At 38.6% G+C, this 14,433-nt stretch overlaps 1 protein-coding gene across 1 annotated transcript; it reads left to right on the top strand.

The window, feature by feature from the left end:
• The first annotated feature begins 10,264 nt into the window (after positions 1-10,264).
• LOC130913531 (uncharacterized) lies at positions 10,265-11,245 on the top strand. Its single transcript, XM_057832206.1, has one exon. It carries the CDS (start codon positions 10,265-10,267, stop codon positions 11,243-11,245), a length of 981 nt encoding a protein of 326 aa, XP_057688189.1.
• Positions 11,246-14,433: the final 3,188 nt, after the last annotated feature.

Raw genomic sequence — 14,433 nt, 5'->3', positions numbered from 1 at the left:
TCAGGTGCCCACCAACTGCCATAAAACTACCATCAACAAGCTGCGGACATCCAAAATGGTGAATCGAAGTGTCTATGGAATATCTAAATCATGATACAAGGTACACTAGGAATATATCACCATGAATTAATAAATAAACAAATACATAAATGAGTAAATAATGCTTTTCCGAAGACCAATAACAACTGGTTTCCAATGGATTAAACAATTGGGACGTACGCAGGGCCGGAGGGGACCAATATTGTAATAATAATCGTGCTGTCAAGCGATTATCACATGCTGTCAATAGCAGACCTCCGATTAGGGGCATTTTTTAAAATGCATAAATTATATATTTTAATTTTTAAATACACTTATTAGCACAGGAGTTGCTTACCTTACAAATTTAAGTCTTGTTAGAAACAAGAAAAGAGTTTTACTTTACACTTGTAAAGATGTATTGAACATGTATTTTCTCCAAATAACTTCTAAAAAGGGAGGCATGGGGAAAAACTGGTTAGCATGTTCGCTAACAGTTCTGAGATCAAGGGCTCTAACACGGGTTCTGTGTGGAGTTACCATTTTGTGTTTGTGGTACTATCTTTAATTTGTTTTATATATTAGACTGACTTTTTAAAGGCTCAGGTCCGTTTGCAGGTGTTTTGAATTACACATGTGGCAAATGTGTACAAAACTGCAGCTTTTTAATCATATTCATTTAGGTTGTGGTTATAATAAGGTGAAAAATCTTCAGCATCAGAATAGTTACGAAGAACTGCTTGAGATGAGCCATTACATGCAAATTGACATATACATTTTTGTTGGTTTAATCTTTTATGTTCAACTGCCAAAATAAAATAATTCTTACTTGATATTAATTTTTCGGGGAGTACTGTATATACTTTAATGTAATATATTATTGGTTATCAGTGTTTTTGTATTATTTATGACATAAAATTACAAAAACAAAAAATGAATGTGAAAGATAAAATAAGTGGACTCACCAAATCGGCTGTCTCCCAAAGCACTTATACAGTTCGAACATAGACTTCATAATGATATTGACGGGGCACAGGGTAGAGGCGTGCAAAATTTCCGATTCTTAGATTATTCGCGATTGGGCCGTGGAAGGTTGGCGAACGATTCACAAACTTTCAAATTCCGATTATTAAATTATACCAGGTAAAGCGGAAGTAAAACACAGTCAGCGCGGTCTTTGGGACGCAATGAGGAACGGACCGAGAGAAAATATCATGTTGAATTCATGCCGCTAGATACAAAAAAACAATCATACCTGACTGCGGCCGACAGCCGCCACAAACAACGCCCGATTGCTAGTTGCTACAAACAAACGGCTACAGTAGATATCATATATATGTAGAACTAGATGCAAAATGACAGACGACGGCGTTGTTAGATCATGTATTGTTGAACAGAGATGCGAAATGACGGTCTTGCCGGCGTTAGTAAACAGCCGCTATCTTAAAGCTCAGCTGCAGCCTCCTGACTGTCCGGACCCCTGGCTGGATTGACGTCCTCGCTGCTACCCCCGTCTCATCTGACCAGAGGGACCTCTTCTTGCTCCTTTACTCCACTGTATTTTTACGGACTACAATTCCGCTTGCTAATTCCCATTAGCCGTTCTGGGGTTCCTGTCTATCCGTCCTGGGAGTGGATCTCTCCTGACTGTGGTACTCCCCAAGGTTTCTCATTTTTCTCCCAATTGACTCTGGAGTTTTTGGAGTTTTTCCTTGCCGGCATGGAGGGTCTTAGGATAGGGGATACCCAGGACTTGAACTGTATCTATTCATCTTTGTTGCTTTATTTCTGATTGTGTATCATATTGCCTCTGTAAAGCCCTTTGAGACCTCTGTTGTGATTGTGGGCTATACAAATAAAATTGAATTGAATTGAATTGAATTGAATTGAATTAAAGCAGTAGACTTCTCTAGAAGGCTCTGTTGTAGCGAATCTAATTAACTTTTTATCTAAAATACTCCTAAATTGGCAAAATCTTGTCTTGAATCTATCTTTAAATGATGAAACACTTTTAAAACTTCGACATGTCAAAAGTAGACAGAGGGGAAATGATGGAATAACGGGAGCAATTTTAACAACTGTAACGGTTGATTCACAACAATAAATTAATTGAATGTAGTTTAAAGCTGCTGATACAGAATGGGGACTAAAGTATTTAATTTACTGTTATTTTTGTATATTTGTTTACTGTTATATGTTAACTTGATACTGAAATAGTAGTTTGGTTTAGCCTGAGAGGATTTTTGAACAATTTTGGAACAAATGTACAAAACATTTCAAAAAAAAAAAAAAAAAAAAAAAAGGAGGGGGGTGCATCAATAATCGTTTTATAATCGAATCGGAGCCTCTGAATCGTAATTGAATCGTTAGGTGTCCAATGATTCCCAGCTTTAGCGCGGGGCCGTTAATAGGGTGTCTATCTCAGTCTAAGCTGACCGATTGGAAACACAGACAAAAAGCTTTTTAAGTTGAAAATTGTTGTGAATAAATGTGTAAATCTCTGAATTCTTTATAGATATGGACGTAAAACAGTCTCGATTCTTTGTTGAAAGAGCAAAGAACCAGGCAGTTGCATTTATGTTACGTAAATATGTTGAATGTGCAGCTAGTCTTTAAGTCACTGTAGCGCCGCCTTATCACCACAAAGAGCTTTTTACGTTTAAAATTCTTGTGAATAAATGCATAAATCCCTGAATTCTTTATAGATATGAACATAAAACAGTCTTGATTCTTGGTTAAAAGCAAATAAACCGGGCAGTTAGCATTTATTTTACGTAAATATGTCGAATGTGCAGCTAGTCTTTAAGCCACTGTAGCGCTGCCTTATCACCTCAGAGAGATTTTTACGTTGAAAATTCTTGTGAATAAATGCGTAAATCCCTGAATTCTTCATAGATATGGACGTAAACCAGTTTCGATTCTTTGTTAAAAGAGCAAAGAACCGGGCAGTTTCATTTATTTTACGTAAATATGTCGAATGTGCTGCTAGTTTTTAAGCCACTATAGTGCCGCCTTATCACCACAAAGAGCTTTTTACGTTTAAAATTCTTGTGAACAAATACGTAAACCCCTGAATTCTTTATAGATATCAACATAAAACAGTCTCAATTCTTGGTTAAAAGCAAAAAAAAAAAAAAAAAAAAAAAAAACCGGCACTTAGCATTTATTTTACTTGAATATTGCGAATTATGACGCGAATGCTGTAGCGGTTAATTTGTCCCATTGATTTTTTTCACAACGTTTCAAAATGCATGCACGGTACGAAAAATATGATAATTATCTTGAATCCTCGAACAAATCACTGCTGAGACAATCCTTCCTGTTTGTATGCGGTACAGCTTTCATACTTTTCAACCTACATCCGGTGTTGGATCGCTGCATGTGTTGTATAACTGCGACTGACTGCGAATAACTGAACCGGACCGTGGGACGGCCCCCTACTTGAAGGCTTGGCGAAGTGTTTGTGGAATGTGTCCTGTCAATATCATTATGAAGTCTATAGTTCGAATATCTGTGCATTTCAGGGTAGTTCGCACCCATGAGTCCACTTCAGAGTGCAATGTTTTGGGTTAAAATGCCAACGTTATGTTTTGCCTGAGAACGTGGATTTCACACCATCTTCCATCTTTGTGCCCAAAAATAGTGAGCTTCGGGCAGCCACGACACAAGCACGATGTGCCTGGAGCCTCCATGCTGGAGGTTTTAGTGGTGCTGTCATTAAAATTCATTCTATATATTAATTCACAGTTTACTGTATCTGTGCATTGCAGTAATGAATTACAAGAGTGCCACATTTTGGTCTAAAAAACACAAAAGTTACGTTTCGCCAGCCAAGGGGAGCTTACCCCGAGCCTCCGTGTGCTTTTGCCTGCCTATAGGGCATCTCGGGCGGCCAAAATGCCAGTGGGTTCATCGCTATACTTTAATCCAAACATGCTCGAAAAACAACCATAATGGGTCGCGCCAACAGCCAGACGGGTTCACGCTCGTCACACTGCCTCAACGTGCCTCATTTCGGGCATTAAAACCCAAAATTAAGTTCTACCAGTATCAAGTCAACAGGAGGATACTCTCTCCTAGAGCTGGGCTGGCGGCATTGGGAGCACGTCGCAGGGTTTTGAATTCCAAAATACGGGATGCTAAAAGGGCCATAATTTATCGCACAAAGAGGGGTTGCGTTAATGCCGTTATTAACTAAATAATTAATTTACGTCAGGCTGGCCCACCGGGAAGTGTCCCAATCCTCCCGATTAGCCACTCCGGGCCTGGACGTACGGCTTCACTCCCAGTTAAATGTATCAAAAATAAACGAGCATACATACATATTAGAGCCAGGCGGTTTACCGAAAATTTATCATTACCGAGATAGTTCACGATGACTAGGGATGTCCCGATCCAGGTTTTTGCACTTCCGATCCGATACCGATATTGCTTTGCCCTTCCGATCCGATACCGATACTGGCCGATACTGATAACGACCTATCTGAGCATGTGTTAAAGTTTAAAGTTCTTTAGCCTCCTTACTTAGTTGTCAGACTCATGTTGAAAAACGTTTTAGTACCCTTGATAACAACTAGCCAGCTGAATTAGGTGAGTTTGAATAACACACAACGGTTGGTAACAAGAAACTGACCTGTGTGACAAACACAAAACATTATAAATAACAAACAGAAATGGCATAGTCAGTCAGTAAAACGTGCAAATAATATTGTAAACTGTCTTAAAAAAGCAAAACACACCAACAACCTCAGTGGAAAATCCCACAAATCCCCCAAGCTATTAGATGCTTTTAATGTTTCGTGCATTAGTTACAAAAATTGTATAAAAAGCCTCTCAGGTTTAAATAAACGACTATTTCAGTATTAAGTTAACGTTTTAAAACAGTAAATAAAATACTCAAGTCCCCATTCTGTATCAGCAGCTTTAAACTACATTCAATTCAATTAATTTTGCGAATCAACTGTTAAAGTTGTTAAAATTGCTCCCGTTATTCCATAATTTCCCTTCTGTCTACTTTTGACAAGTGAAAGTTTTAAAACTGTTTTAAAGATAGATTCAAGTAAAGATTTTGCCGATTTAGGAGTATTTTAGATAAACAGTTAATTAGGTTCGCTTGGAAGGTTCCCTAGGGAAGTCTTCTGCTTTAAGATGGCGGCTGTTTACTAACGCATCTGGTTTTCAATACTTCAATGTTGCTAACGCAGTCGAGTCTGTCGTTTTGCATCTAGTTCTATATACATATGATATCAATTATCTCCAGTAAAACGACGTCGACATAGTTTGTAGCGGCTGTCAGCAGCAGTCAGGTATTCTTGTGTTATTTATCCAGCGGCATGAGTTGAGCTAAAGCCGTGAGTTGAGCATTGGCATTACCCGGGTCTATGACAAGCATTATGTTTACTTTCGGGACGCAATGCGGTCAGTTTCTCATTGCGTCCCGAAGACTGCGCTGTGTATTAGTTCCGGTTTACTTGACATATTTCAATAATCGGAATTTGGATGTTTGTGAATGTTTCTCGAATCTTCCACGGCCGAATCGCTCAAGGATGTAATGACGGCTGGGCATGTTGTACCGTGGTTCTAAGTGTTGGATGGTGTGTCTTTACTCACGAGAGATAATGGCTCGTCATCCAGAATGAATTCTTCGGCAATGACTTGTTATTCCCTGGGCTTTGGGACTGTCGAGTGCCAGTTTGTCACGCATAGCAAAAGTTTCTGCCAGTGTTAGTTGCCTAGGACCTTTCTTTTTGTCTTCGGTTTTCTTAACATACTCCTCATATTGTTTGTGGTGGTATTTCGCTAAATGCTTGATTAGGTTGGTTGTATTAAAACTTCTTACAGCTTTACCACTACGCTTGACTTTATTGTGGCATATGTTGCACTCTGCCTCTTCGTCTTTGTCGTCCTCTAAGGTGAAATGATCCCACACAGCTGACATTTTTACCGATAAAGTCTCTCGGTAAATTGGGAGACGGTAATGTAAATGTAGTGTGTTGAAGGTGTGCAGTAAAATGCGGACCGGATTTTAGGGAAACCGAAGCAAAAACTGGAATGGATTATGTAAATCGGTGCACTGGAAAACCCGGACTGGACCGAAAAAAAACGATCAGAAGTCTGGATCGGAATTTTTCCGTGTTCCGATCCGATACCAAATATCGGATCGGGACATCTCTAACGATGACCAACGTAATTTTGACCATGTCGGTAAATTTGTTTTTTATGAAAAGAAAAAAATTAAGACTTTTCTGCCCGCTTTGACTATGTGGATATTAAATCATGTGGCTATCAGGAAATCAAATAAACAGAAGCCCGGTACGCTAACGCTAGTGGCTAACGCTACAAGTGAACATGATGGCGTCGGATAATAGTAAAACGGCTAGTGGTTGCCAGGCCACACTAGTCGACGCTCATTGTGTGGTGTTGGTGCCAAGACAGAACTCTACGTCGGATGTCCGGGAAAACTTGGGATTCGATAAGTACGATGAATCATGGAGCCCATCAGTTTGACGGTCCATTTGATAGACAACATGTGAGAGCTGCTGGATCCAGCCTATTTATCGGACAACTACGCGGGTGAAATGATCGCTTAGGCCCTAAAAAAAATAAATAAATGCTCTCTACGTGGGACGAGAAGCCGCCATCACCACCTGTTACAGCGGCTTTACTTATTGAGTGGATTGGGCACGGACTCCATCTAGCAATCAGTATGTCGCGTTATTTTGTATCTCTGTGTGTGTGTGATTTATTTTATAGCTTTTATGATGGTACAGCATTCAGTATAAAGTATAATCCAACAGTATAGCCTACAATATGACCGTTTAATGGTCACAGGTATTCTTCTGTATGTGCTTGCTTTATTCTGTGTCATTTTTGCCATCATAAAATCTTAACTGTTTCATTGGCATAAGAGCTAGAGCAGTATAGCTTAATGTGTGTGTGTGTGGGGGGGGGGGGGGGGGGTGCGCGTGTATTTCAGAAAATGCTCTGGAAAACAAAACCCTGAAACATTGAAGTTGAATAAGTTGTCTGATACTCGGTCCTCTGTTTAAAGTGTACTGTTCACTGAACCTCTTGCTTTAAGTCATTTGTGTTACAATGACATTTTTGCACAGTGGCTATATTGATATTTCTAATGTTGTCATTGGTCAAGTCATACAAGCAGTTATAAATGTTCATACTTGACTGCTTATTGTTTACAAGATATTTTTATATACTTAATGTTTAGACTGCATGTACAACTGTTAAATATGTTAAACTGAAAGCTGGTAAATAAATCAACGAGAAACGATTAATTTTAATTTCATGCATTGTTTCAGATATTCAAAATTTATAAGTCTGCTTGGGCAAATTTATCGTCATTTATTGTTATCGACGTAAATTTCCTCAATTTACCGAGATAAGTACTTAAGGCCATAACGCCCAGCACTAATACATATTCCTTAAGGTAAGAATAAACTAACGCCAGAGGCTAACTAGCAAACTGTTTTGCCTAACTTGCACATAAAGGCAAGAATATTCATAAACCTGGAGATCAAAGTTTTAGTTACTGTTATTAAATATTATATCTTTCTAGGATGTCATTGCTATAACGCTATAAGTATAGCTATTTCATTAGTAGTCCGTTCTATGAGTGCGCTAACATTGAAGCAATCGTTCGTCTTTTTAAGTAAGCATACCATCCTAATAAGTGCCTTGAACTTATTTTCTTATATTCTTTATGTAATATTTTGTGAACGGACACCTTAGTATCCAAACCCTTTGAAAGTGTTGAACCTGTATGCATTTTCCCCAATAGCTTGCTGCAATTTTTTAATATTTTCAATATAACCCTCTGCTGTATCTTTGAAAGCCTTTTGCCTCAATCTGGAGGATGTTGTACTGTATTTCTCAAAAATAAATCACTAAAAACACTTCGGTATACGTCTGCCTGCAATGGCTTGTGCCCTTTGAGCGGAGGTGGGTAGTAACGCGTTACATTTAGTCCGTTACATTAATTTGAGTAACTTTTTGAGTAAAATGTACTTCTAAGACTAGTTTTACTATGCCATACTTTTTACTTTTACTTGAGTAAATGTGTGAAGAAGAAACGCTACTTTTACTCCACTACTTTGGGCTACACTAGTCGTTACTCTACATATTAGATTTTCCTTTTTTTTGCCAGAGACGCCAACAGTGGCACTACCAGTTTCACCAATTAAATGTCGCAACATTAACCATATGACTCCATAATGCCAAACAGACTCAAGCTTGCTGTTGTATGATCATGCCTGGCTCTAAGTGTCCGATCGCGGATGGAAAACACAACAACAACAGAAAAGATGATACACACAGGCGTTGCCTCTCTAGAGATATTTTACAAGCATATACAATTAACGTAGGTTCGCAGCCGTGTTTCTCTCTCTCTCTCGCCCACTCGCTCAGAAGCTGCGTAGCTGTCTGTCTTCTTCTGGCTTGTGAGCGCTCTTCTTCGCTTAAACAAGTGTGAGTGCGCCCCCGCTTGGGCTTGAAAGCGCCACATACTAAAAGCATGCATTTCAATATAAAAAAGTCAATAATACAATTGAACACACATTGCCAAAGGCAGAACGCGAACATGGCCACAGCTATTAAGAGTTATTCAGATAACTATAGCATAAAGAACATGCTAACAAGTTTACCAACCATCAGTGTCACTCCAAAACACCAAGATATTATATGAAATGATATCATAATGTGTTTATATTTTCACACATAAGTCGCTCCTGAGTATAAGTCGCACCCCCAGCCAAACTATGAAAAAAACTGTGATTCATAGTCCAAAAAATACGGTAGTATCCATCAAAATGACCCTAAAGTGCGGATTTTAACCTCTCTCACAGTTTTTTTCTGGCAACGTTTGACCACGGAAAACCAGAGATATGATCCTTTTAAGTTTTATAATAGGAAATATGTTTTCTCTATTAGAGGGCACTCATGCTCTTTGGAGGAATGATGCTTCATTTCTGTATTTTTTTTTCTCTCAATTTTTTTTTTCAAAGTATATTACTAACAGTTCGTATAGATTTAAAAAAAAAAAAAAAAAAAAAAAAAAAAAAAAAAAAAACATTGTTTAACCCCTTCTTGCCAAATGTATCACATTTGATACACTTAGAATTTCATGATTTTGAGACTAATTCAGAATTTTGAAATATCTTTCCTCAAAAAAAAATAAATAACGGATGCAAGTCAACTCATGGATCTGCAGGTTCCATGAGAAATAAAAACAGGATTTAGCAAGGGTTATAGATATTACAGCGCTTATTACCCTTTTTTTTTTTCTTTTTTCACGCATTTGAAAAAAAGGTTTCATTAAGACCTTATTTTTTAAATTTTGTGATTCTCTGACAATTGCTTCATATGGCAAGCATTAAAGGGTTTAAAAAAAATCAAATATCCTAGGCAAGTTAGTCACATTGTTACTCATTACTTGAGTATTCTTTTCACCAAATACTTTTTTACTTGTACTTGAGTACATTTTTTGGATGACTACTTTTACTTAAGTAATATTATTTAGAGGTAACGCTACTTTTACTTGGGTAAAATGTTTGGCTACTCTACCCACCTCTCCCTTTGAGTGACGAAGATTGTTGGCTTAGCAACCCTAACTAAGGGGTGGAGCTTTTGCAAAAGGTCAATTCAATATCCGTGCGTTCCTCATGATGGCATCAACAGTGCTTCCATATGGCCGCCCCTGCGAAGGCTTATCTTAGTGTTTATATAATAAAAGTGCATCATAATTTTACTTGACTATTCAGTTGTTGATGAGCGCCCTACGAGAGGGCTGCTGGACCGCTGCCCATGACGCCCGTATCAAAAACTGCGGCTGCCTGTGCATGCAAATATCCCCACATCACTTCCTGTGGTCACGGCTGATGTAAATCACATGTAATGCACGGATGTATAAAGCTTCATCTTGCTGCGGAGTGAACACCACTTCAGGCGAGGATTAACAGAGTTCGTCTAAACCGAAGATGTGATTCTTCAGACAGAGCCAAAGGTGTTGAGAAGGATTGTGAAGAAAATCTAAGCAGAACTTTTAAGTAGGATTGGAAAGTGATTGAAAAAAACCTCACACTAAAAAGCTTTGCCCAGCCACTGCAAATTGTAATTACAACCGAAGATTTGGACTATGCTTTAATTTAAATCCATTTGAGAGACTAAACAAGGATGCAGACCCTGGAATAAATGTTTCACTTCATGTGACAGAAGTGAGAGAGAGATTCTCATCATGCTCGGGGCCAACAAAATGTCCTTGTGGCTTTTGACTGGCATGTTAGCGGTCACAACAGTGTTCTTTAACCTCTACATATTCCTGATGAGCCTTTCCAACTACAAGAAGAAGAAGCAGTGGAGCCCAAGCGAGACCATCATTGTGGCTCTTTCCTTGGCAAACATTACTCACCAGATCGTCAGCTACTTCTGGATGAGTATGGACGAGGTGGACAGCAAGTGTCTTGTGGCCCAGATGCCATACGCCATCATGCTTGTTATCACCTACAGTCTTAAATTCACCATCATGTGGGACAGCAGCTTCCTGACTTTTTACTACAGCACCAAGCTGGTGACCACTCCCAACCGCTGCTACACACGCATCCAGGACACCATCATCAAGCATGTGACACTTGCTGTGCTTGCCATCCCTTTGAGTGGCCTGGGGACCTGCATGCCCATGCTGGTGGTCTTCCACGCCGCCAATGACACCAGAGACAACAAAGACTGCGGGGTGTTAATGCCCGACACAACGCCTGGAAAGATTTACGAGGCCCTCTACCTAGTCGTCGCAGATGTGCTGCCGGGGATGTTCATGATAAAATGCTGCATCTCCATCTCAGTGCACCTGGCGGTCCACCTACGCCGCATGAAGGCCAGCAGCAATGGCGCTCACGTTCCCAAGCTGGGCACCCAAATGAGAGTGATCCAAATGGCTCTTTCCCTCGTGGCCGTCTTCCTCCTCTTCCTCGTGGTCGACCTGTACGTCAACTATCAGATAGTGGTACATCACGAGAACGCCATCACACTGACATTATTCTTCATATCAATTTATACCACAGTTTCTGCCATGTTGTTAATATATGGGAAAAAAACTCTTTGGAAAGCTCTGATCCATGACTTTAACATATGCATAGGTGCGTATCCCTGTTTGACATGTCTGCAGGTGCCAGAGCAGAAAGACCAACCGAGCCCCACACCTGCAGTGATCAAGAGCTGAAAGGGCAATTTATTGTAGGACTCTATGCTTTATTCCAGTGATTCCCGAACAGAAAAGATGTGAATAGTTTCTTAATTCAAATCAGAATTCATATGAATTTGCAGTTTTTCAGTCTTTTCAAAACCCTAATGGGAGTACCGTATTTTTCGGCCTATAAGTCACTCTGGAGTATAAGTATAAGCACAAACCAAAAAATGCATCATAACCAGGAAAAAACATTTTACGGGGAAATGTATTTCTTTAAAATCCAACCCAAAGAACAGATATTTTATTTTAAGGGCAACTTAAAATGATGCGGCAAGAGACATAGGGGACAAAGTAAATCCTTAACTATGGAAAGAAACTACGACTTATAGCCCGAAAAATACTGTATTTGGAAAAATCTAACAAAATGATGAGAGTTTTTGTGTTTTTGTTTTAAATGTACAGCATTCTTACCCTTTTAAAAGTTTTTTTTTCCAGTTTTTCTTTTTTTGGATCCATTATTTATCATCTAACAAATCGGAGAAAATCCGACAGTAACAAAAAAAAAAAATACAACTAAGCGACAGTTTCGGAGGTAGATATCAGTGACTTTTTTACAGACACCATTTTTTTCATTGTGACGTAATTTGTTTAAAAGTTTAAAATATGCAAGTGAATAATTTTTTTAAAGTCGTTTTTTTTTTTTTTTTTTTTAAAGCTAATTCTAAGCTAAAAATGACAGACATTTTGAATAATAAATATAATTACGTTCGTTTTATGGCTAGGTTGAAACAAAGTGGTTGCGCGATGTCTGTAAACGGGGGTTTCCAGGGTAAAACAGACAAATTAAAAATAGTTTGGGGGCTTAATGCTCCACGAATCTGCAATTGCAGACATATTGTTCTATCAAACACAGTTGTTTTGGCTTAAAATACAGCAGTTTCTTTTAAAGAGGAGTGCAAGAGTAGAAACTGCTTTTTCAGTCTTATCTGTGCTTTCCACCATACATAGATACATACATACATACATACAGTTGTGGTCAAAAGTTTACATACACTTGTGAAGAACATAATGTCATGGCTCTCTTGAGTTTCCAGTTATTTCTACAACTCTGATTTTTCTCTGATAGAGTGATTGGAACAGATACTTCTTTGTCACAAAAAACATTCATGAAGTTTGGTTCTTTTATGACTTTATTATGGGTGAACAGAAAAAAGTGATCAAATCTGCTGGGTCAAAAATATACATACAGCAGCGCTAATATTTGGTAACATGTCTCTTGGCCATTTTCACTTCAATTAGGCACTTTTGGTAGCCATCCACAAGCTTCTGGCAAGCTTCTGGTTGAATCTTTGACCACTCCTCTTGACAGAATTGGTGCAGTTCAGTTAAATTTGATGGCTTTCTGACATGGACTTGTTTCTATAGCATTGTCCACAAGTTCTCATTCGAAAACCTTAATTCTAGCCTGATTTAGCCATTCCATTACCACTTTTGATGTGTGTTTGGGGTCAATGTCCTGTTGGAACACCCAACTGTGCCCAAGACCCAATCTTCGGGCTGATGACGTTAGGTTATCTTGAAGAATTTAAAGGTAATCCTCCTTCTTCATTATCCCATTTTCTCTCTGTAAAGCACCAGTTCCATTGGCAGCAAAACAGCCCCATAGCATAATACTACCACCACAGTGCTTGACGGTAGGCATGGTGTACTTGGGGTTAAAGGCCTCAACTTTTCTCCTCCAAACATATTGCTGGGCATTGTGGCCACACAGCTCGATTTTTGTTTCGTCTGACCACAGAACTTTCCTCCAGAAGGTCTTATCTTTGTCCATGTGATCAGCAGCAAACTTCAGTCGAGCCTTAAGGTGCCGCTTTTGGAGCAACGGCTTCCTTCTTGCACGGCAGCCTCTCAGTCCATGGAGATGCAAAACACGCTTGACTGTGGACACTGACACCTGTGTTCCAGCAGCTTCTAATTCTTGGCAGATCTGCTTTTTGGTGATTCTCGGTTGAATCTTCACCCTCCTGACCAATTTTCTCTCAGCAGCAGGTGATAGCTTGCGTTTTCTTCCTGATCGTGGCAGTGACAAAACAGTGCCATGCACTTTATACTTGCAAACAATTGTTTGCACTGTTGCTCTTGGGACCTGCAGCTGCTTTGAAATGGCTCCAAGTGACTTTCCTGACTTGTTCAAGTCAATGATTCGCTTTTTCAGATCCACATATGTATATTTTTGACCCAGCAGATTTGATCACTTTTTCTGTTAACTCATAATAAAGTCATAAAAGAACCAAACTTCATGAATGTTTTTTTGTGACAAAGAAGTATCTGTTCCAATCACTCTATCGGAGAAAAATCAGAGTTGTAGAAATAACTGCAAACTCAAGAGAGCCATGACGTTATGTTCTTCACAAGTGTATGTAAACTTTTGACCACAACTGTAGACATATTGTTCTATCAAACACAACAGTTGTTTTGGCTTAAAATACAGCAATTTCTTTTAAAGAGGAGTGCAAGATTAGAAACTGCTTTTTCAGTCTTGTCTGTGCTTTCCACCATACATACATACATACTGTACATACATATATACTATATAAATATACTATATATATATTAGGGATGTCAAACGATTAAAATTTCTAATCGAGTTAATTACAGCTTAAAAATTAATTAATCGTAATTAATCGCAATTCATCGCAATTCAAACCATCTATAAAATATGCCATATTTTTCTGTAAATTATTGTTGGAATGGAAAGATAAGACACAAGATGGATATATGCATTGAACATACGGTACATAGGGACTGTATTTGTTTATTATAACAATAAATCAACAAGATAGCATTAACATTATTAACATTCTGTTAAAGCGATCCATGGATAGAAAGACTTGTAGTTCTTAAAAGATAAATGTTAGTACAAGTTATAGAAATTATATATTAAAATCCCTCTTAATTTTTTCGTTTTAATAAAATTTGTAAAACTTTCAATCAAAAAATAAACTAGAAGCCCGCCTTTGTTGATGTCAATAATTACTCACACAATGCTTATGGGTGCTGAAGCCTATAGAATCAGTCGCACCCAAGCGGCAGCAGAGGGCGGCAAAACTCCATAAAACACAATTAACATGTGGGCATTTCACTGTACTGTCATTTAAATCTGTCTGAGCGGTGCGTTAATTGCGTCAAATATTTTAATGTGATTAATTAACAAATATTAA

This window comes from Corythoichthys intestinalis, chromosome 3 (genome assembly GCF_030265065.1).
Source record: "Corythoichthys intestinalis isolate RoL2023-P3 chromosome 3, ASM3026506v1, whole genome shotgun sequence".
Classification (NCBI taxonomy): Eukaryota; Metazoa; Chordata; class Actinopteri; order Syngnathiformes; family Syngnathidae; genus Corythoichthys; species Corythoichthys intestinalis.
The sequence above is the reverse complement of the archived record's forward strand: the minus strand, read 5'-3'. Positions and strand labels throughout refer to the sequence as shown.

What these genes read in the sequence shown, in the direction of transcription:
- LOC130913531 (XM_057832206.1), top strand. Translation starts at nt 10,265, where the DNA reads ATGCTCGGGGCCAACAAAATGTCCTTGTGGCTTTTGACTGGCATGTTA.